The 21,639-nt window shown below is 47.8% G+C and overlaps 1 protein-coding gene across 1 annotated transcript; it reads right to left on the minus strand.

Moving 5' to 3' along the window:
• Positions 1-863: 863 nt before the first annotated feature.
• Positions 864-21,426, minus strand: LOC104275865 (serine/threonine-protein kinase 32A-like). The gene is made up of 11 exons (XM_009871933.1): positions 21,375-21,426; positions 16,659-16,714; positions 15,414-15,565; positions 14,252-14,425; positions 10,680-10,717; positions 5,731-5,820; positions 3,825-3,922; positions 3,267-3,383; positions 2,220-2,345; positions 1,281-1,406; positions 864-932 (listed from the first exon to the last, which is right to left on the minus strand). Exons 1-11 carry the CDS (start codon positions 21,424-21,426, stop codon positions 864-866), a joined length of 1,098 nt encoding a protein of 365 aa, XP_009870235.1.
• Between the last annotated feature and the right edge of the window lie 213 nt (positions 21,427-21,639).

The following is a 21,639-nucleotide window of genomic DNA, read 5'->3' on the forward strand; positions in this document are numbered from 1 at the left end:
CCTGGACGCCCCCGTGCTGCCCAGACCGATGCTCCTCCAGGAGCAGTGTCCGCTCCATCCTGCAGTCACCTGGCCGGCTGCACCAGGGGCTGTGATGCTGGCTGGTCAGGCTGAAAGGGCAAATACTGAGCATCTTACTCATCTTCACACAGTCACATTTCCACCACCGAGAAAGGTAAAATAACTGGATCTGAGCCTAATAGACTGGTAAATTGTGGAGGCAGCTCCCACAGCCTCTCCCCCAATGCCTGGGGTCTGCTGTGGGGTGAAGGCAGCGGGTGCCCCCGCCCGGCCCCAGGCTGTGGGCAGTGTCCCGGCAGCCGAGGAGGAGGCACAATGGTGGGGGCGTGGGCAGGAGCACCCTGGCCTCACGAGGAAAGCTCCAGCAATGGCCGTGCTGCTCTCAGAGGCGGCTGTTCTCGTTGGCTCCTTTGGACATGCCGCTGCTTTTTGCCAGCGTGATGGTCTCCTGGGAGTCGTCGTGGTGGTGTCTCACCCTTAGGGAGAGAAAAGGATGGTTGAGCCATGAGGGAAAGCCCAAGCAATGCCAAGGTCCTCCCGGAGCGAGGCAGAACCCCGTGCCCTGGCGCTCGCCCTGTGCTGAGCCCGGTCAGCCCTGGGGGACCCTCAGCCACAGTCTGCCTGCACAACGGGGCCATCGCTGCAGTTGGAGGTTGTGGGTCCAGCTCAGGACTGGAAGTGCCATGTCAGCCCCCTGCAGATGACAGCTCAATCAGTGCCCACCAGGACCTCCCTCGCTGGGAACCCCCAACCCGCCCCGGCAGCACTTGCCGGGATGGCCCCAGGCCTGTCAAAGGCTTTGCCAGGGGCCAGAGCCGCCTGCGCTGCCTCTGCACCGGCACTTACTTCTCTCTGTTGAAAACAATGAAGTCCCTCTGGAGCATGTCTAGGTGCTTTTGAAGATGGCAGGCCTTTCGCATTCAGATTGAAAAATAAAGAGATGGGGAATAAATTCACAGTTAACTCAGAAAGACATTACAAGGACAATTTCAAGGAGATCTAGAGAGATCTTTAGGTTCAAAGCATCTTCTGCACTGCAGTGGAGAAAGCAGCATTAAGCCTCTCCTCTCATACCAAACCAGCACGTACACATGCTGCCTTCCACCAAAGGGAACTTGTGTAAGAGTTTTTGGGAATAGAGTTTATCACAAGGGAAAAAATGGTCTGTTTAGTTTGTTGTGGACTTGCTAGGTGTCAGTCAGCTTTCTTGGAAAATGAGAGACTTCCCTGATCGCATGCTTTTACCTGCTTGCTCTCACCTGGGAGGAATTGCTTTTGCTGGTGTCTTTCTTCTTAGCCAAGCGCTTTTTCTTCTTGTGAAGAGGTTTGGATTCTAGGATCATTTCTTCCAGTTCAAAGGTTGGGTCACAGTTCAGTCTGCCTTTCTAGACGGGAGAGAGAAGTGGCCTTGAGTGATCAGAGCCTGTCTTGAAGAATCTCTCATAGACTGTACTGCTGAATTTTGTTAAAAATAAACTAATTAAACTACACACGTAGCCAGAACACCTGCTGTACTTATATTTTTATCAGTTCTTTCATCCAGGGGGCATTCTCAAGGTGTGACAACTGCTATTTGTGTGCTCACAGCTTCTACACTGCCCTTTGGCTGCTTCAAGTTGACAGCGAGGACGAGGATGGTGTGTGACAGTGAGGACAGTGTTTGGCCAGGCCTTGTCTCTGCTGGGAGGAGCACAGCAGCCTGCAAACCTGGTTTTAAAGCCATACGTGTACACTCACCACAGAGAAAACCAGAAACAGAGAGAGGAAAATACGTCCAATTAACAAATATTCCCAGTTTAGCTCAACTTTTGGGTGGCTGAACAAAGAGTCAGAGTAACACTCCACACAACAGTCCTTGGATTATTTTCCATAACGGTTATGTTACTTCTGTGCTGTTTTAATCCAGTTAAAAGAAGGATCAGAAACACTACTGTATGTCTTACTTTACTGTGAACAGTGGGATCGATAGGGCGAGTGATTACAGGAAGAAGCAATTATGACAGAAGGGCTGCGAAGGAGCTCACTGGATTTTTGCATCTGAAGGTCCAGCGCAGAGCCAGGCTGCTGGGAAAGGCGGCTCAGCTGGGACGGCTCACGAGGACCGCGGGACCCATGGGTGGCTCTTGTGGGACTCGGTGAGGACTTCCCCGGCTGCTTGCGTAGCGCTTGGGCACACCGAGACCCTTTTAAAGCCTTACCGTGGGGATGAATTCTGGCCTTATCCTTTTCTGGAGAACTGCATCCCAGTTCACATCTGACAGATAGGGCAAGTCCTGGATGTCTTTCAGCTGAGAAAAACGCTTCTCGGGGTTCAGCTCTAGCAGCTGCAGGGACAGTTGGAGGGAAGAGGTGAGATGATGATACACCTGTCTGTTAAACGGTATGCAAAGGGGCACTTGGAAATGTAAATAATTGTGACATCGCGTTGTTTATTCACAGGGGAGCCTATATGGCTTGTGGCACGTTGTGCTTCAGCGAAAAGCTTCCAACACTTACAGTACAGAGGACATCTGCAGTAAATATTCCTGTACTAGGCTTAAGGAAATATTGGCTCCATTTAATTTTAATCAAATGGAGATATTCTTCAATTTTCTTCTTGGAAAATATGTCATGATTCTGTCTCAGCAAAGAACTGATGTCTCATTTTCATTAAAAAGTTTAAAAAGTACTTCATTAGGGATAACAAAATATTTCTACATACTATTTAGAACAAAAAAATAGATATATGCTGCATCAGGTTCTGCTTTATTGCTATGCTCATTTAAAAATTAGAAAACTACTTAGATACTTTCCAAAATTTGCAGCTAGTGCTGTTACACAGAGGTCAGTATTTCAGCTTTGCTGCTACTGTATGCAAGCAGCATCTGACACTGCCAAGCAGTAGTTTTGTTTATTGAAGATATGGCTTCACTTCAAACCTGGTTTCAGCTTCACAATGATTCCAGCAAGGATTTTGAAGCAATTTTGATAACAGCTTTATTAAAAAATAATTAAAGTGGTGCATAAACCACAGGCCATCAAAGGCTTTCAACAGTATCAGCACTTCTTGAAAATCTCTTGATTATTGGGATGATTTTTTTTTGCCAGATTTATTGACACATATATTAATGTCTGCTTCCAAGTTACCTCATTCCAGAGAGACAAAATTCTAGGAGAAGCTCTGGAAGAGATGCCTCAGCAACCTGACAGCCCAAGGACGGGGCATGGCCGCCCTCGCGCCGGGTCGCCCCCGCAGCCGCCCTCACCTTTTTGATGAGCGACACCATGTCCCTGGACCAGGCAGCGGGGTACATCACTGTCGCTGTCTTGAACACATGAACAATTTCATTCATGGAAGTGTTGGAGCGAATGTGGTACGGCCTCTGTGAAAAACGTCGCAAGGAAAGAAGCATTTTAATTCGCCTGTTTTCTCACACTCCTTGGGAAACTGTTTTAGAGCAAAGAAGCTCCAGGCACAGTCTCGTCGTACGTCCCCCAAGCTCCCGCTGGAAGCCTCTGCCTGTGTGGTTATAACTCGGTCGATAATGACGTAACTCATGTCAGCAAGCCTGACAATAATAACGAGACACTTGAAGAGCGGGACAGATGGGAGGCAAATCCCACACTCAGCGGATTTCAAGGTGTCCCTTCACCCCCTGCGGTGACCACCACTGGTGCCACCCTCCTGCCACAGCTCTACCATCAGGCTGGAACACCGACAGTGTTTCTGTTAGAGCCTTGAATTCGGCTCATCCCTTTCTCCCGTTACCAAGCATCGACCTTCCCAGCAGGGCGTTTGAGGGCAGGAGTCGCGCGCACGGTACCCGGGTCCTGAGCAGCTCGTAGGCAGTGATTCCCAGGGACCACCAGTCCACAGCGAAGGAGTAGCCCATGGGTTGTGTGGAGTTAAACATTTCAGGAGCTGCAAAAAACAGAAATAAGGAAAGGTGGCCTTGCTGCAGTCTCAAGTGGAAAAGAGCTGCACAGAATACGTGATCCCTGCCACAGAGAGCATCCCTGCTCTTCTGCCCAGGACACGAGTTGGCATGTTGCCCTTTGCCATGCCTTTGACAATTTCTGCTTTTTTCTTCAAACCAATGGCACGCGGCTGGGATATTAGTCCTTTACCAAAACACTGCTGAGGTGGACACGAGTCAGAATGCATGGCTTTCCTCGCAGCAATTCACCCTTTGGTCTTTATCAAGCTCAGCCTCACAGTGCAGAAACTCCCACAGTGAGGAGAGAGAGGAGAGGAGCAAACACCCACGTGTGCAGCCAGCTTGGCCCCTCTCCCTCGCCGGCCGGTGCCGCGCAGTTGCGTCTCGCTGTGGCCGCGCGTCGAGACCAGCCAAGCTCGTGTCCTGCTCAGTGGGAGCCAGACCTGAGCTGTTCCCAGCACGCCAGCTTGGCGCAGATGTTTACCTGCCCTGGGGGCAGACACACCTCGAAACCCTGACCCTGCCCAACCATGTTAAAACCCAAACGAGCCCTACAGCTCCTCTGTGCCTTACTCTCCCCATCGGTGAAATGGGACCTTCAATAATTTCTGCTTCGATGGACTGTTACAGACCTTAATTGATTAATGTGTGCAAGGGATGGCGTGGCCTTGAAAAGCAGGTGTGCTCTCACCTTTCTAACTGAAAGTTTAATATTTGATAATTCATTTGTAATCTAGAATGCTTTATATAACTCCTGTAATCCCTGGAGATTCACCAGACCTGATTCGTCCCCCCCACTGCACAAAGCCTGAGAGCTCCAGCCCTCCCCGCTCCTGGGGCAGCCCAGCGTCCCCCCACAGGGATCTCACAGCGCTCCTCTGCCCCCAAAGGCCAAAACGAAGCCACACCTTTTGCTGCCACAGGACTTGCCCGCTATCCTGTACCAACCGTGCTTTCACGTAAGGACTAACCCTAATTCACCAAATCTAGGCATAAAACTGCCCTGAGTATCCCTTCGGCCAACCCCAAATCCACTCTGTCCTCCACCAGCGCTCGGCACGTCCTCATGCTGGACAGCTGTTCCCATCCTGCTCATCTCTCTTTGTTGCTATTTAAAATACTTCAACCTGGCAGAGCCCAAACACAGCCTGATGCAGTGAACGAAGGTGGTTGTTTAGAAATATTAATATGCAGCGTAAATGTAGACATAGTGCCAACTGCACCCTTGGCAGGGAAAAGTGAATTTTAACTAAAGGAAGCTGGAGAGCCACAGCTTTTTGGGGATGGCGGGGGCTTTACCAGGCTAATAGTGGAGGCACAGACTGAAATACTTTCTTAGCCAGTAAATTTCCCTTCTGAGAGTAAAAACTGTAGGATTTTTGTGTGAGCTGAAAAGCAAGAATTGCTCTAAAAAAGCCAACCAATGCTTTCTGTCTCTGCGTGTTTTCCTTTTCGAAAGGATTGCACTGGTGATGCAAATGTGAAAGGTAAACACCAGAACAAGGGCTCTTCCCCACCATGCTGAGTGGATGCCGCAGCCCAGGAACGCAGCAAGGCCTAAGTCACTTACTTGGCTCAAAAACAGACTAATGATAGTTTTTAAAGCAGCCAGTTCATATAAAAATACAAATTACTTCTTGCGATGCTCCTCACTTCAAACTAACGCATGCACTTTGTTACACACCAGTGAGAAAAGTGTTCAAGCTCTCATCGAGCAGGACTTTGCCTGTATCCCATCACAGCTGTCAAATCAAGCCCATCAAATGAACGTACAATTGCCTGCGGTTCTTACCCATGTAGGGCTTTGTGCCAGCAATGGTGGTGACTTGGATTTCTTTAGTCAGCATCGTGGCAATATTGAAATCGGTGATGTGTACGTGTCCTGAAAGACAGAGGTTAATGCATAACTTGACTTGCTTTCATTTTGCGTGAGAAACAGCTTCGAATCAGAAACCTAAATACTCTATGCAAAGAAGTTTTCCAGAAAAAATGTATTTTGGTTGGAGAACGAATAGAAAACATTTCAGCCTGCAGGTTGCTTACAACCGTATCTTGTTACATCTGGTATCCTCTTATCTACCCTTTGGGGAGAAAAAAATGGAGCTCTCCAAGAGATCCTTTAATGATGAATGTTTTGAGACTGCCTAAATTTGGGGGGAGGAGAACTGAACTTCTCTCACAAAAAGAAAACCATTACTTTTTTTTAAAAAAAAAATAAAATCCTTGTTGTTTTTATCTTTCTAGCTGCCTGCCCTTTGGTGTTCCCAGGGACTAAGCACCGTCTCCATTTTCATCTTTAGAGAATGTCTCTAGACTGAAACAAAATACCTTTGGCAGAAAGCAAAAGAGACTCGCACAAGAAATTTGAACATCATGAAAAACCCTTGAGTGAGGGAACGGTTTCTGCTGTCGCTGCCACACTGTGCACAACTCCTGCCTGCACACGGGAAAGGAAGCAAGAGGTGGATGTGATGTGTGGGGATTAGAAAGGAAACGCTTCCACCTAGCTCTTGCCTGCTCTTTTACTTGCATATGGGGTTTTTTGAGATCACTAAAACTATTCTTACTTATTCACTAAGCTCATATCAGTGAGCAGACCACTCATGAACAGCAGTGCAGGTGATCATACAGGGCTGGCTCTGCTGAACTGAATTTCTTTGAAACTGGTAGGTTAGTTCGCCCTCATTGTTCCGATTAAATGCTGGCAGTCTTTTCTTTTTCCTGACCTCATGCACCGTCTCCTAAGGCACCGAACCTGCTCATCTCTGACAGAGCTGGGCTCATTATCAAAAGCATCAGATGTTTTCTGTGTTGTGTTTTGCAGACTCATCACCCTCCTCTGCAATTACAGAGGGCGAATGAATTGCTGTTGTTTTCTCCAACCGCAGGGATCAAATCAAAGTGGCTTTCCACTGATGGAGATGCTGTGGCAATACTTTCCTCAGTCATTAGCTTCAACAGCTTCAGTTTATGAGTCAAAGCAGAGTAAGAGCACCTTTATATGTCTAAAAGTTGATGCTTTGGTAATGAACTCCTGTTGTCTTGTCTGGATGCTAGGGAACATTTAAGTAGACCTTCACAATTGTGCCTATGTATCTGTTCTGTGATCAGCTAGCTGTAGCAGGCAAACTTGTATTGCTGTTGTCGTATAACGGATACACAGGCACAACAGCAAAACTGCCCGTGACCTCTCTTCCCCAGGCTGCCCACCACAGAACGGGAGTCAAACCACTGGGGAGTCCTCAGGAAAGAAGAACGACACACAACTGTCTTGTCTGAGCACATCTCCTCTACGTCCTTGCGTTGTTCTTCCTTTCATCTCTAGCTCTCATTCTACCTTGTGAGGAGCTGCTTTCATAAATATGAATCATAAAGACTTATTCAGAATTTGATACTCCCAGCACAAACGTGCCTTTCTTTGGATGCATCTTTTAAATGAGTCGCTTCAAATAAATCACAAGTTTTCATACACTGGCCCACTTGGGAAATTCAACGAAGCAGCAAGGCTGAGGAGGCCAGGGAGGGTACAACGAGGCTGAGCACAGACGGGCTGGGCTGGCAGCCAGGGGTGGCAGCTGCTGGTGACCCAGAGGGACGTGCTGGGTGCTGCTGCTGGGCTGTGGGGCCAGACCTCAAGGCTCGTGTTTTCCTGACTGCTCAGTGACTCTGTTTGCAGCCAGTTTCGAAAGAGCAGAGCCGGAGCTGTGCTCCACACTGTGTCCTTCCCGAACCTCATTCTGCCTGCCTGAAATTGGCACTTCCAGATCAAGCCTTTGATTCTGTAGTAAGGCAAAGAATTTTCTTCTTATATTCAGTATCTCTGTTACTACACAATTCCTTCACCTTTCTAGTGCATCTTTTGTGCAAAAAATACAAGGCTTCTGCAGATTCAGCTAAGATAACATGCCATTAGGAGTTGTGGAATATGGAGGCTCTTGGACAGACCGTGCCGTAACTTTCTTATCTGAGATGACAGAGCAAACGGGCTACTCACGCATTGCCTGTGTTGGCATGAACTCACTCATTTTAACACTGCCCTTGAGAACCTCTCAGCAGTGGCACAGGAAATAACACTGAGAAAAGCTATTACGGGGCTTTTGCAAAGAGCCTCTCAGCTTTACCAAAGATAAAACTGAGCTTTTCTTCAATTTTATTAGACAAATGACATGGCCAAAAACTCTTGATTAATTAGTTGTAGTTCCTGGAAACTGCCATCTGTTATACTCTTTTATTCCCAGGTGAGCTGCGCTGTCATTGAGCCAAATCAATAGACCCATCATTAAAAGAGGAAATCACTTTGTGCTTGGAATGACCATTGAAGGTTGTCATCTGATGAGGATTTTTTTCATCGTGGGACCTGATCCCAATCTCTGATGTTGAATAACTGCTTTACTTATTACACAGAAAGACATTTGCCCAATATTCTACTTTATTGATGGCTCACTTTAATTTCTTAGCTGCAATTGATAACGGTAATACAGAATGTCACAGACCGGGGTGACAAACGCATGAGGTGTGCGTCAAATTCATGACCGTCAGAAGCAGGACAGCACGTCTCAATGTGTGGCAGCATGAGAGGCATCTGCTCTAACGAAAACGTGAAACAGCCTCCTGCGAAAGATCGGAGAACGTGCACAAGGGCTCCTGCAGCCTTCTCAATGATTAACACCAGTAAAAAGAGTGCCATGGCCAGTAACAGCCATGGGCACCTTTTGATATATAAATCTGGAAGGGTGCAGGATTCACAACAGCTGGAAAAGTACTTCACAGCTGGAAAGGAAGATGAGCCAAAAAGGGCAGTTAGTGGGCAAGAAGGGTCTAAAAAAATGATGGAGTGAGGTCTGATTTCTCAAGGTCTTCAGGTGCTCCATACTCTCAGGGTACGAGTCTCAGTCAAGGATATTATAAAACACTGATGTTAGCAATAGCATATATTTTGTGGTCACAGTTGTGAAAGCCTGGTGAAGGGAGAGGAGAGAGAATGGGGAGCTGCAACTCTGTTCCATGGGGAAAGAGATACTGAAAAACAAGCACAATCTACTAGGCTAAATATAGATAAACATGCTATGATATCAGCTGCTCTGGGGACAGGAAAAAATTGAACTGTATGTCCACAAACCTTTCTGTATGCATGAGAGGACACACCTTTGCTGCCATGGACGAAGAAAAGAAACACTACAAGTCAGTCAGAAGGACACTGAAGTCAAAGGTGCATCCACAGAAAATAAGTCTGAAACCTCTGCAACAGACAGGTAAATCATCACAGCGAGCAGAAAATAGGCTCAAAAATCAACCTAGACTGCACTGTCATTATCGAAGTCTGCCAGTTACGTCCTGCCGAGCTGAACATGACTGCAGAGACAAAGCAGAGCTCTTCCCCCTCTGTCTGCCCCTCCTCGGGGAGCGCTGACCTACATTTTACAGTGTGCCACCATACACGGGGTGCTCCCAGCTCCCTCTCGGGTGGCTGTCACCCCCATCCTATGGGGCACAGAGCTCCTAGAGATGGTGACAGGCCACCAAGCGTGTTGGCCGATGGGGGCTGGCCGCACGCAGCCCTGCTTCAGCCCCGGCTGGGAGGGGTCCCAGAGCATGGCCCTGCTGGGGGGCTGAGCGAGCCCTCAGCCCACTGCGGGACACCGGCAGGTCTCTGCACCCCTCCGTGTGTGGGGCAAGAGCCTGAGAAGCACCAAGCGAAGCAGAAAGGAGGCTGCTGCTCTTGGGGACAGAAGCAGCATTGCTGCTCCTAAATAAATAATTAGCTCGCACTTTGAAACTGGAGGTCATTTGCAAAACGGGCAGAGTCTGGGCTCAGGTGCTGCCAGGCAACCTGAGTCACACACACGAGCCACACGATTCCTCAGGAGCTTCAGCGTCCCCGTTACAGCCTCCGAAGTGACAATGAATTCAGACACGCCTTGTCCCTGCACTGACTTTTTCTCTGCGAGTGCCTTGCTGTAGTTGCTAACAAAGGCTTCTCACAACAAGCCAGTTACATGGGTTTTTCAGACAATATGAAATGACAAAGTGTTTTTCTAATGAGTTAAAAGCTAATACATAGCAGACAACTCTTCACTGTGAGAGCTTTGCCAGAAAAAAAAAAGTGTCTAGAGAGTAATGCAAGAATATAGCTAGAGTTTTGCCTGAGAAAAAAGACTAAAGAAAAGATGATAGCAACATCTATAATAGATCCATCCCAAAATCCTCCTCCGAGCTTCCTCCCAATGTCAAATGCTCGAGAAGAAGAAAACACCCAAATGAAGATTTTCTATTCAACCATAACTCATTCTGTTTATAAGCATACATTACACACAGCCTGCAATCACGTGAGCATGTCCACTCAAATGATTACAATCTGAGTAAGTTTTCAGCAAGAGCCAAGAAAGTCTTAAAGCAGGGTCTGTGAGGCAACTGGCCGCGAGCAGGACAAAATGCATCATCCCTGCCAATGCCTTCCAGGGACCCGAGGGTCAGGCAGACGAGGCGGGTGTTGGCTGCACACCCATGCACCCCCCGAAGCACTGCTTGACGCCCAGCACCCCGACAGAACAAGACGCTGCTGCTCAAAAAGCAAAAGGCAGGAACCAAAGCACAAACGACTGGTCCCGCCCCCAACTGAGCCAAGGGAGAGAAAGCAACACAAAACGGCAGAAACAGCAAGAACCCGAACTTTAACTCAGATGTCCTGTTTCTGACTCTGCTTTTATGTACATGCATGACCACAAAGCAACTGGCACTTACCATGCTCATCCAGCAAAATGTTGTCAGGTTTGATGTCTCTAAGAAAAAAGGCAGAGAAGGGGAGAAGCATTAGCCTGGAAAAGTGACACAAAACACAGCTGGAGACACTTTAGGAAAGCCCAGGCTCTGGAGGGACACACTTCCTGAGACATCAAGCCCTTGAAGGTGCCCTGGCTGGGGCTCTTGAGCTCGGATGTTCCTGCAGGGCTTCATTCAAGCATAAGAGAAAGACTAATCAAACATCATGAGCAGAAATGGTGGCACAGGGCTACAGCTGGGAAGGCTGCTGTGGTCTGGACCAGCGGCACTCGGGCAGTTCACCCACAGCCTTAGAGCTGCTTTTTATCCTTTTCCTCCTTTTACCTCCTAATCTGTTTCAATACCATATTGAAAGCTGCTTCCCATTTACTCAGGAAAAATCAAATTATTTTAACATCTTTGTTTTAGAAACAAATGGGCTCCCCACAGGCTTTCTTCCTGAATAAAACAAAACAAAACAAAACAAAAAACAACATCAAGGCCCCAAGACCTTTAGCAATGCAGCAGGGAAAGCACTTTCTGCTGAAGGGAGGAAACGGACACCTGATACTCCCGCTGTGTCCACCTGAGTGACTTTACAAGACACGACGGGGTTTTAATGAGCTCATTACACCGGCCCTCGCTCACGAGCTGTCAGCCGTGGCCAGGCTCTGCTCGGGGACGTCCTGGGCATGGGGCTGCTTCGTCCTGACCTGCCCCCAGCCCAACCAGCAGGTTTAAGATCTCATCTTTAAAAATGCAGCCTCCAAGACGAAGTTAGAATTCACTTACACATCTGGAGTCAAGAGGGACAATATATCTCATTATCATGCAATAGCTCACGGTTCTCGGGCATCTTCTCACCCAAACTCCTTCCAGTGGGTCACGAGCACGAGTTCCCCCCCTGTGCCCCGCAGTGGGGAGCCTCTGCCAGGAGGGCTCGGGGCAGCACCAGGCACTGGCCGGCTGTTTTCCAGCCAAGGTCGGAGCCAGCCTGTCTGGGCGGTTGGAAGCTCTGCATTTGATTGTGAAAAATGGTGATGCCATACCGGGTATCTTTTAGAAAACCCTAAGTTAAGCAAAAACGTTAAGAAATGTTTCAGAAAAAACAGTTTGAAAAAAAATTTGTTCTTTGAATCCCTTGATACAAAAATATTTGGAAAGCTTTTAAAAGAACCATAAGGACAGGTTTTCATTTCTGATTCAGTTTTCAACCTTATTAAAAATTATTACTTATTTTATTTCCACTGGCACCTCTTCTGATCTCACTTAATCTGGTACACAGCCTGTGGAATTCCCAGGATTCAAAGAATGAACAGCGATAACCTTGATTCTATGATTACTTTGATTTTTCTTATTACACAAATAATGATTATTTGTATATTTATTTTTATAAAATGGTTATAGCATTTCCTAGCCTGAAAAAAATTAATGGATATTTCCCACTCTTCTACATGTAGGTGGGAGATGATGCCAGCCATCCGTGCGAGTTTGCTGTTCACACAGCCCAACGGTCGCTCGCCCGGCTCCCGGCGTTCCCCGTTACGGGTGCTGCAGTGTAATTCACTCAGCTGAGTCCCTTTGTCAATCTCATACTGTCCCATTGGGTTGCACTGTTAATTAACCAACTTGCACTACAGTGTCAATTAAATAACTTGCAAATTTACAGACTGTCATCTAAGTTCCGCTGCGCTCGACTCACCTTAAGCCCCTACATGTGGATACACTTTACAGTGAGCTGGGCTGGCAGTACTACATTGCAGAATTAAGACTTTTGTCCTTGAGCTCTTTTCTAAGCAAGTACAGAACTCTTGCTTGCTAATTATGAAAAGAGACCCTGACCAGCTGAATATAGCTCGTGTTGGGGGTTTGTCCGTGAGAACGAACAGATAAGAGGCTTCTTGTACAAAAGATGTGCCTGGGGGTGAATGGGAGAGTAGGATCAAAACAGACCTGGGAAAGTCTGTTCTCCCTGTGTGATAAGAGTGTGACTGGAGGAGTACATGAGCTGCTAACGACCCTGGCTGCATAGTCTGATCTCTTGTTTGTAAACCACAAATAGTGCTTCTTGTTAAAAAGTATAAATATGTGTGTCTGCCTGCAATAAAGCAAATTCCATTTTCCACCATCTCGGAGTTCGTGCGTGCTTCTCCACTCCTACAGCTGCTGGAGACACACGCTGAAGCCTGAGCTTCAGCTTCTCCCACCGCTATTTACAAGCAAGCTCTGGTGAATCCCCACGAGCGCTGGCCTTTGCCTGCCTGCTACTACCTGTAACGCCTTACAGATTGAGGAAGGTTTCTTCCCTCACTCCCCTCATGCCTGGGCTCCACTAGGTTTCTTTGGGCCAAGCCAACAGCGAGAGGCTTGACCCTCGCTGCTGGGCTGCTGCATTTCCCCGTGTTGAACTCATGCTCATCCGTTACCCGGTGCCGGTGAGCAGGGCAGGGTGCGCAGGGCCAGCGCAATGTCCCCGCCACCTCGTCCCGGGGCATGGCAGGACCCGCTGGAGCCCGAGTCAGGCAGCAGGGATCGCGCCTGCCAAGATCAAAGAAGAAATCTATGCAGGCATAAACCAAAACAAGCAGCGTGAAAGGTGAGACTCCTGAGAGAGCAGGAGCCATCCCCGAGGAGGTGAGAGTAAATCCCCTTGGTGTTCTGGAGGGCGGCCGCAGGCATCAGCCCTTCTGCCTTCACCTCTTGGAAGCAGCAGCCAAGTGCTACAGACATGAGCAAGCCCTCATCTTCATCAGCCCTTCAACAGTGAGCTCCTGCCCCTGCTAACCACCAGGACCCCTTCCATTTCAAGCTTTGTACCATGCTCTCTTTCCGCACCTCACAAGAATGCTCTTCTGGAGCAGTATTTATACAGGAGATTATCTTCTCCCCACCCTGCTAGTCCTCCCCGTCATAGCCCCTGGGGCAGCTCCTCAGCCAGCGCCTGGAGCCCCGGGGTTTGTGCTGCCCGGCACAGCAGTAGGAACCAGCCGCACACTCATCCATCCAGAGCCAAACCAGGGAAAAGCTCTGTGTGCTCTGCTGTCCTGCAGCTCTGCGAAAGTGCGAGAAGAGCTCAAATGTTTTTTCACTGGCCATGAAAAATCTTGGTGGCCAAAAAGAAACTCTCACCATACTTGTGTATAAGGTTAAAAGGATTTAACCTTATACATAAAAAAGCTGTGTTTGGTCCTATTCTGCATCTCTCGGTGCGGCACAGAGAGAAGAGCAAAAGGGAGACACCTTCAAGTGTGACAGCAGGGGAATTCTGGATGCTGACACCTACCCTCCCTGGACCAGGATGGGTATTACTGAGCTACAGCTAATTAAACCTGCTAGAGACATCTTTTTGTACGATCAGCAAGCAAATCAAATGCACTACAACACAGCTATCCCAGAGGGAGATGCTGCTGGTTCTATATTAAATGCTTTTCTCTGGAAGCCCAGTTTTCACATGAAAGCAAACGCACGTGGGAGAATTTTGTTCTTCAGTGTCAAAGAGCAATGAGTTCACTCCCACTGCAAGTCCATGCCCAGCAGCGAGGTCCCCAGCTGACCTGTGGATGATGTGCCTGCTCTGGAGATAGTCAAGGGCCAGCACCAGCTCACAGATGAAGAGTTTCACGGTGCCTTCTTGGAACCGCACGTTTTGTTGGAGATGGTAACGCAGGTCCCCTCCAAGCAGCAGGTCTACAACCATAAACATATCTTCTTCATCCTGGAATGAGTACCTAAAATGACATGAGCATGGTTCAAGGGTGATAGCATTGAAAAAAGACAGGTTATAAAGGGAATATTTACAATTTCTTGGAACTTTTTTACTTGGGAAATATTAATTTCATGACCTTTCCAAGCTCCATTTCCCACTATGACTAAACTCCTACTTGAGATTACAATAACTTAGATATAGATCCATAAGAGAGTCAGAGTGGCTTGTATGAACAACTACCAGCAGGCCCACTAGAAGAACATGTTTTCATCTTGCACTTTTTACTATCACCCACTTCTCAAACAAAGCCCCATCCAAACCTGCCAAAGCCCATCAGTCTAACCCAGCTTGCTGCTAATTGCCTCTCCTGAGGGTTGTGAAGGGAGCAGGCACAGCTCTGGGCATGCTTGTCGTGGGACCTGAGCAGCAGTGACCGACAGCACAGACCAGAAGGGGCCCAGGAGGTGGGGACGATGCATTTTTATTTCAGGGTGGACCTCATCCTAACACGCGAGTAGGAGGTGGCCCCACGGCCACCCCGTGCACCTCCGGAGAGGGTGGCCACCAGCGGCAACTAGAATTGCTGCGGCTTCAGTCATGGGCCATGCAGTTCCAGAAATCACCCATCACATCTGTGCTGGCACTCGGTGGAAATTGTCCATAAAGTCTACACTGTCCCAGCCAACCCTCACGTACGTGAGATCCCTCCAAGGGATCTGGGAAGATCCATTCACTTGCTGAGACGTTCCAGCTGGCTGAGCAATTGGTAACTCAACACAGCAGCGGAAATCCAGCTTGGAGCACTGGACAAGCGCTGTCTGTTCCCCTTGGGGTTCACACTCAGCTCTTCAGGATGCTCCTCTGAGTACTCGCGCCCAGCTCGCTGTGGTGGCAACACCCCGGCTGCTCCTGAGACCGGCTTGCAGCAGAACAGCAGGCAGGTCTGGGCTGAAAGATGTCTCTAACTGACACGGCTGACGTAGCCAGCAAACAAAGGAGCAATATCTTACCATAAATTAACTAAGAAGGGGTGTTCCAGGCCCTGCATAATCTGCAGCTCCTTGAAAACATTTCTCACTTCGTTACGCTCCACGCACTTTTGTTTATTCATGTATTTCATGGCATACATCTTCTTCGTGTCGTTCTTCTGCACAACGCAGACCTAAGTGAGCAAATCAAGGGGTAAATCAGAGGTGATTTGTCAGCAAATTTAGGCAGGTAAAACATGGTCACAGGAGCAAAGTCCATGCTGCCAAGTCCCACCTCCGTGCACTGACACTGCAGCATTGGACATTGCCAGCAAACCCCTCATACAGTTTTCAGCCAAAGAAGAAATTTTGCTGGAGGAAGGCAAGGGATGCAATTTATCACCACAAAGATGAAGCCAGAGAACCGCACACAAGTCAACATTGTATTTAGTAGCACCAACTAATCTTGGTCATGTCCATCCCTCCCACCCCCGGCTTGGGAGAGTCTTGCAGGGTAGAAATTGAGGAGCAGAACCTGATCTCTCCCTTCTTGATAAGGTTCATCTGTCTCCCAATGAACCTTGGGCTTGGTTTGAGGGGTATTTTTTCAATGAAAGACTTGGACTGTGCCAGAGCACAAAACAAAACAAACGGGTTTTTCAGATTTGTTTCCACAACACTTTGAGTTTGGGCTGAACTTGCAAAGCCTCAGTCAACTTTTTTTGTTTTGCCACCAAATAAATATCTCTCTCTCTCTATTTTTATCGCATTCTGCGCTTATGGCACACCCCATTTCTGGCAGGAGTGTGAGGGGACAAATACCTTCTAGAGTTTTAGCACTACATATATGCAGGGAGTTCCATAACAGCACAAAATTAAAACATCTGACTATAACCTGATGCTTAAGAACAAACACTGTTTTACAGAAATATCCTCTTAAAAGAATTGCCAGGCCTTTCATGTTGGTTATAGCTCTATTAAAGATGCACCATGAAGTTCAGTGCTTATTTGCTGGGAAATCTTAGAAAATGTTTATCAAGAAACGTAATGAAATTCAGCTCGTTTGATTTATCATTTATCATTTGATCTCTTGTAACATAGTTTGTGGCTATGTAACGGGTGAGCAATTGGGCTGTGATTCCTTCTTGACAACCAGGAGTTGAAGCTCAGATTAAAGCTCATTGATAATGCTGGGGCTTATTTCTTCACTCTCGTGTGAGCCTCTAATTCATTCATTTCAGCCACATTTCAAGCTGTCCAAATGATGATTGCTCACAATATACTTACTTTTCCAAAGCTGCCCTTTCCAATAGCTCGCAAAATTTCAAAATGGTCGAAGGTGACTGCAAGAAAGAGCAAACATTCAAATATTAAATGGCTGAGCACACGTTTGATAATATTACATTATTTCTACTTTTTCTCCATGAGATAAGAGCTGGGAAAAATGAGGGATTCCCTAACAACTTTCTGTTGCTTTTGGAGTTTTGGGTGCTGTTTAAAACTTGTGTTTAACAGGCTTTTTCTCCTTGCAGCTCAGCTGCAAAGGCCAGATCCCTGGGTCAGCCTGTGTCAGTGGCAGATCAGGCAAGTGTTTTCACTCTGCCCTGTCTGTTAGATGTGACAGCCTTGTCTTGTTCCTGCCGAAACCAAACACAAAGAAGTTTAGTCCATCGCATGTTTATAACATATGAAGACGTAAACGGGCAGCTGGACCTTCATGCCCTCGTGGTATTCCCCACAACCCTTTGGTAATGCTGCAAGGCACACACAGCAACCCTGGATACTAGCTGAGCTGCCAGGCAACATCCCCAGCAGCTGCTTCTGCTCAGAAGGGAAGCAGAAGAGCAGCAGCTTTGCAAACCATGCATTGAAATGAGGAGGGAGGAACATGAACATGCATTTCACTTCTTCTGGCTGGGAGCTGGACATCTGCACAGCGAGGGAGAATGCTTTATAAGTGCTAATCTGAAGGATCCTGCATTTCGAGGGTTTCTGATCAGCCAGGATGAAGCTGCCTGTGTTTCATCTCAACCAATAAATAGATCCAGAGAAACAGCAAATCAAATTACTGTACACCAAACACAGATTAACTGTGCTGGGTTCAAACCCTGCTGTGATTGCTGGATAAAGCACTGTAGCAAGGATGATGGAGTCGAATGTTCCGAATCCTGCTAACACTTCCCCAAGGTGCCGGTGCTGAGCCCCGGAGATGTCAGCTAAGATAAAAAACCTGCTCCGTCATTGGCCACTGCTGGCTGGTGCTCCACTGCATGCCAAGATGCTCCTTCAAGGCATCAGAGGAAGGCCTCTGATAGATTTATAGTAACTCATCAGCTTTAATTAGTGTGACCCATGGAACTGACAGAGACCACCAATGTGATGGGCTTGAAATGTCAGGGTTCATCTGCCTGGTGGCCCCCTTGTTTTCCCAGCAGCAGAAGTAACTGTACCACGTGGATGAAGTGGGATGTGAGGGAGGGCTGTCCCCACCAGGGCCATGGAAACCAGCCAACACCGAGTCCACTTCTGCCTTCCACACCCTTCGCTGCAGACCACCACCAGCCAGGCTGATCTGAAACACCTGAGTTACCTTCATGCCATCCCTGAGCAATCAGATCCCATCATGCTGGCTCTGGGCTCTGGCTCCAGCAGAGCCTGCTCAGACCCTCCCAGCCAGCTCTTACTGCCACAGGGCCTGGCCATGTCCAGGCTCCAGCTGTGCCAGGTGCTGAAGCCAGCACCAGCCCCATGCACCAAGTGTCCGGTCACCTGGAGCGGACAGGCGCAGTCAGACTGAACTCTTGTCGTCACTGAAACCAGGCGTGTGAGCAGCTTGTGCTTCAGGCCACAGAGCTTTCCCTTTCTAGGCTTTCCAAGACCACAGGTTGTCTTGAAAAGAGCAGCTCTCAGCACAACCATCATCGGCTCTTCAGTTCATTGACTGAGCTGAACATCACAGAAACCAAGAGGCGTTTGTCCTCAAAGCTTTTTATCAGATGAGATTGTCAGCAAGGAAGCTGTTGTTAATCACTCTGCCGCAGAGGAATCCTTCTTGCTACAGACTTGCACGTGATACCGGTCAGAAACAAACCCATTTTCCTCAAGACACATCCTGCTTCTAAGCTGACACTAGGATAACAGGAGAGACACTAGATCATTGCCACCGCACAGCTATAGGGAAGTGTACTCATACTTTGCTCGTGGATATTTTTTTTCTTTGTAAAGCACGTATTTTCCAAAGAAATTAACCAGGCGGGCTAGGTTTTGTTCGACATAATCATGATTCATGAGAGTCACCACACTGCCTCAGCCATATGGTCCATTGAGCCTGCCCAAACTTTCTCCATAAAAAAAGGCTGAAAACAGCCACTGTGTACGTGCTCAGGAGTCTTATATTCACTGGGCAGTCCGTTCTCAGAATACCATTTTAAAACATACACACTGATTTCATCGCCTTTATCTTTTCAGGTAGGGTGCCACGATCTAACCAAAGCAAAGTCTTCCTGGTGCAGTAGCTGGAAACCATAAAGAGATCAGCTTTTAGGCACAGAAGCCCTTTTTCAAGTCTAGAACAGCAGCTGCAAATATTGTGCTAAATACAAGTTGATAATGACCGAGTTTAACTAGTTAGACCAAGCTTAACCAGTTAAACCACTTGAGAGAAGGGCAGTGGGTACCTGCAGAAGAAAAAGGGCGAGTGAAGATGCTCACGGCCACGGGCTGCAGGAGCCACGGGCAGCACCAGGCAGCCCACAGCCATGGGCACGGGGAGTCCTGGGTCCCTGCACAGGGCTCTGCAAGAGTGAGGCAGAGCATGAAAACGCCCAGGTCCACACAGATGTTAACATCTGGAACAGATGTAAATCCCAAGTTAAGCCGGCAGCCAGGTTTTGTGTGCTAACACCCTCTGTCTCCATTGTCCTCTAATAGGAATGCTTTCATGAGCATGTTAACACCATCTATCTCCTTGTCTTTTAATACTAATGATTTCATTAGCATTTTAAACACAGCTCTATAATCGAGCTGTTCATAAGAAAGAAAAATCATGTGCTTTTTAAGATTCTCAAACTATGTACAATCCCATTTTAACCTCTGTCTGGTTTAGCTTTCCTGCTATTCCTCATTTTCACAGTGAGCCAATCCAGAATCTCACTCCCAAAGAGTGCTGAAATTTGGTGTCCAAATCAGGAACCAAACACATGTTCTTCATCCTGAATCCACACTTACAGATTTGACAAGCCTCATTTCACTGCCTGATGGCATCTAAAACAATGAAAAAGCCGAAGTGTTTGCCCTTCAGAGAGAAAATTCATGCGATATGCCAACTCATACAAATTATGTTTAAGAGATGCCAAGGAAGATAATACAGTTGCTTTAAAGAAGCAACTGGAGCATAAACATGAAACACCAATTTGAAAGCAGGGGTTCTGTTTCTAAGCCCAGGTTCAAGGAACAATATTTAGATAAAAAATAATGCAGAACTTAACCAGTCATGAAAAACATCCTTATCAGAGACAAATCAAAACATCCTTATCAACCCTGCCAAAGCCCCCAGACTCCATGTGGGAGTCAGTGCTCCAGGGGCTCAGGTCCTCCTGCCCCAGCATGACCAGCACCACACGACACAGTCTCTTGCAGCTCCTCTTCCATTTGTCACTGGAGTTTCCCCCATTGTCATTATACTTGCTCCTTCCCTTCTCTGCTTTGCAGCCTCAGGAAAACAAGAGCTACCACAGGACCAGGAATGACAACCCAAGTCCCTCCGTACCAGGGAGCTGAGCTCGGTGCAGATCCAGGCAGAGCAACAAAGACCTGTCCAGTGCTCGTCTCAGCCCTGGAGCTGATGGTGGGCTAGAGAGGGCACGGTGCAGGACCACAGAATAACACATGTCCACCTCACCCAGCCATTGTCCTCACCTGCCATATATTCTGGCTTTATCTTCCAACAGATTTGGCCAGCTGGGGAGAACATCTGGCTGCCACCCCCAGGATGCTTTCCACACTCTTTTGTATAGAAGCAGCACAAAATCCAGCTTGTAACATGGTCTCATCCTGACTACATCAGGAGCTGAAATTACCTTGCAGCACTGGACCTTCTGTTTGGTTATTACATTTTCTTTTCATCTCGCTAGCTTATTGTCCACAACTGTGCCTACTCAGAGAGAAAAATAATTCTATCATCCCTCTTCAGCCAAAGGCAAACAAAGCCCCTTTGAGAGGTCTATCTCAAAAAAAAATAAAATAACAATCAAAGTGCCAGAGAAAATGGTCAAATTATAGCAAAAGCAATTTGGAAAAACATGCAAGAGGCATTACGGCTACGTGTGTATATGAAAGGACAACGGGAGCTGAGCGAGGTGTGAGCCCTACATCCCCATCATGGTGGTCCAGGAGACAACAGCTGAGCTGGGGCAGAGGGGACCCCACTGCTGGGGAACAGAGGCACGGCAAGAGGGAGTGACCCGCCTACAGCTGTTCAGAAAACTATGGCACAACGTAAATCCAGATGTTTTTACCCTTGAGAGAGCTCCTTAACAATCCTGCTTCTCAAAAGGTTTCAGCTTGTTGCCATTGTCAGAGTATTGTTCAGGACATTTTTTTTAATTATTACTTTTAAGCAAATTAACAGGTCATAAGAGAGATAAAATCACTGAACATTACGGTAGGATTCTTCTGCGAAGCAGATCTCCTCAGTCTTTCTCATGCCGTGATCTCCAGGGCAAGCTTCGCCTTTGAAGCACCTGGCAGCATCTCAGAGACATCTCAAAACCAGACCTCTGCCAACTGCTTTTCTCCCAGCGCCCAGCCAGAGAGGAGAAAGGACCAAAGAGCCACCTATGCCTGACCACAGCTCTGCAGAAAACTGAGGGCATGCTGCTGCTGCAGATCTGGACACGGCTTTGCTGGACAACCCCAGCACGGGAGCTGCAGCGGCTGTCGGAGTCACAGTCTCTGCACTGGTGGACTTTGCAATCTCAGACAGCAATTAGGAAAAGCTCTTACCATCTTCATTTTCATCAAGGGCTGGTGACTTGCTGGAGGTGTTTGCTCCCATGGCGTGTTCAGCCCTGGCTCAGCTCTCTCCGCCTCTCCCGGTTACGTTACCTCCCCTGAAGCCGGTGTCTCCAGGACAAAGCTACAGCGAGTCACTCCCAGCAGTCCTGGGCAACGTTCTGCTGGTGCATCCTGGAGAAGGCAAAAATCCATCATCAATCAGCATTAAAGAGCATTTTGCAGCTTGCCAGTTTCCCACTGGAAGTTCACTGCT

This window comes from Apaloderma vittatum, unplaced genomic scaffold (genome assembly GCF_000703405.1).
Source record: "Apaloderma vittatum isolate BGI_N311 unplaced genomic scaffold, ASM70340v1 scaffold34816, whole genome shotgun sequence".
Lineage (NCBI taxonomy): Eukaryota > Metazoa > Chordata > Aves > Trogoniformes > Trogonidae > Apaloderma > Apaloderma vittatum.

Bases quoted from the DNA above. Each gene is read 5' to 3' on its own strand.
- LOC104275865 (XM_009871933.1), bottom strand. From the start codon at position 21,426: ATGGGAGCAAACACCTCCAGCAAGTCACCAGCCCTTGATGAAAATGAA. The intron at 16,715-21,374 runs GTAAGAGCTTTT...TCTTTCTTGCAG, and splicing joins CCTTGATGAAAATGAAGATG to TCACCTTCGACCATTTTGAA. The intron at 3,923-5,730 runs GTAAGAACCGCA...TGTTTTTTGCAG, and splicing joins TGGCACAAAGCCCTACATGG to CTCCTGAAATGTTTAACTCC.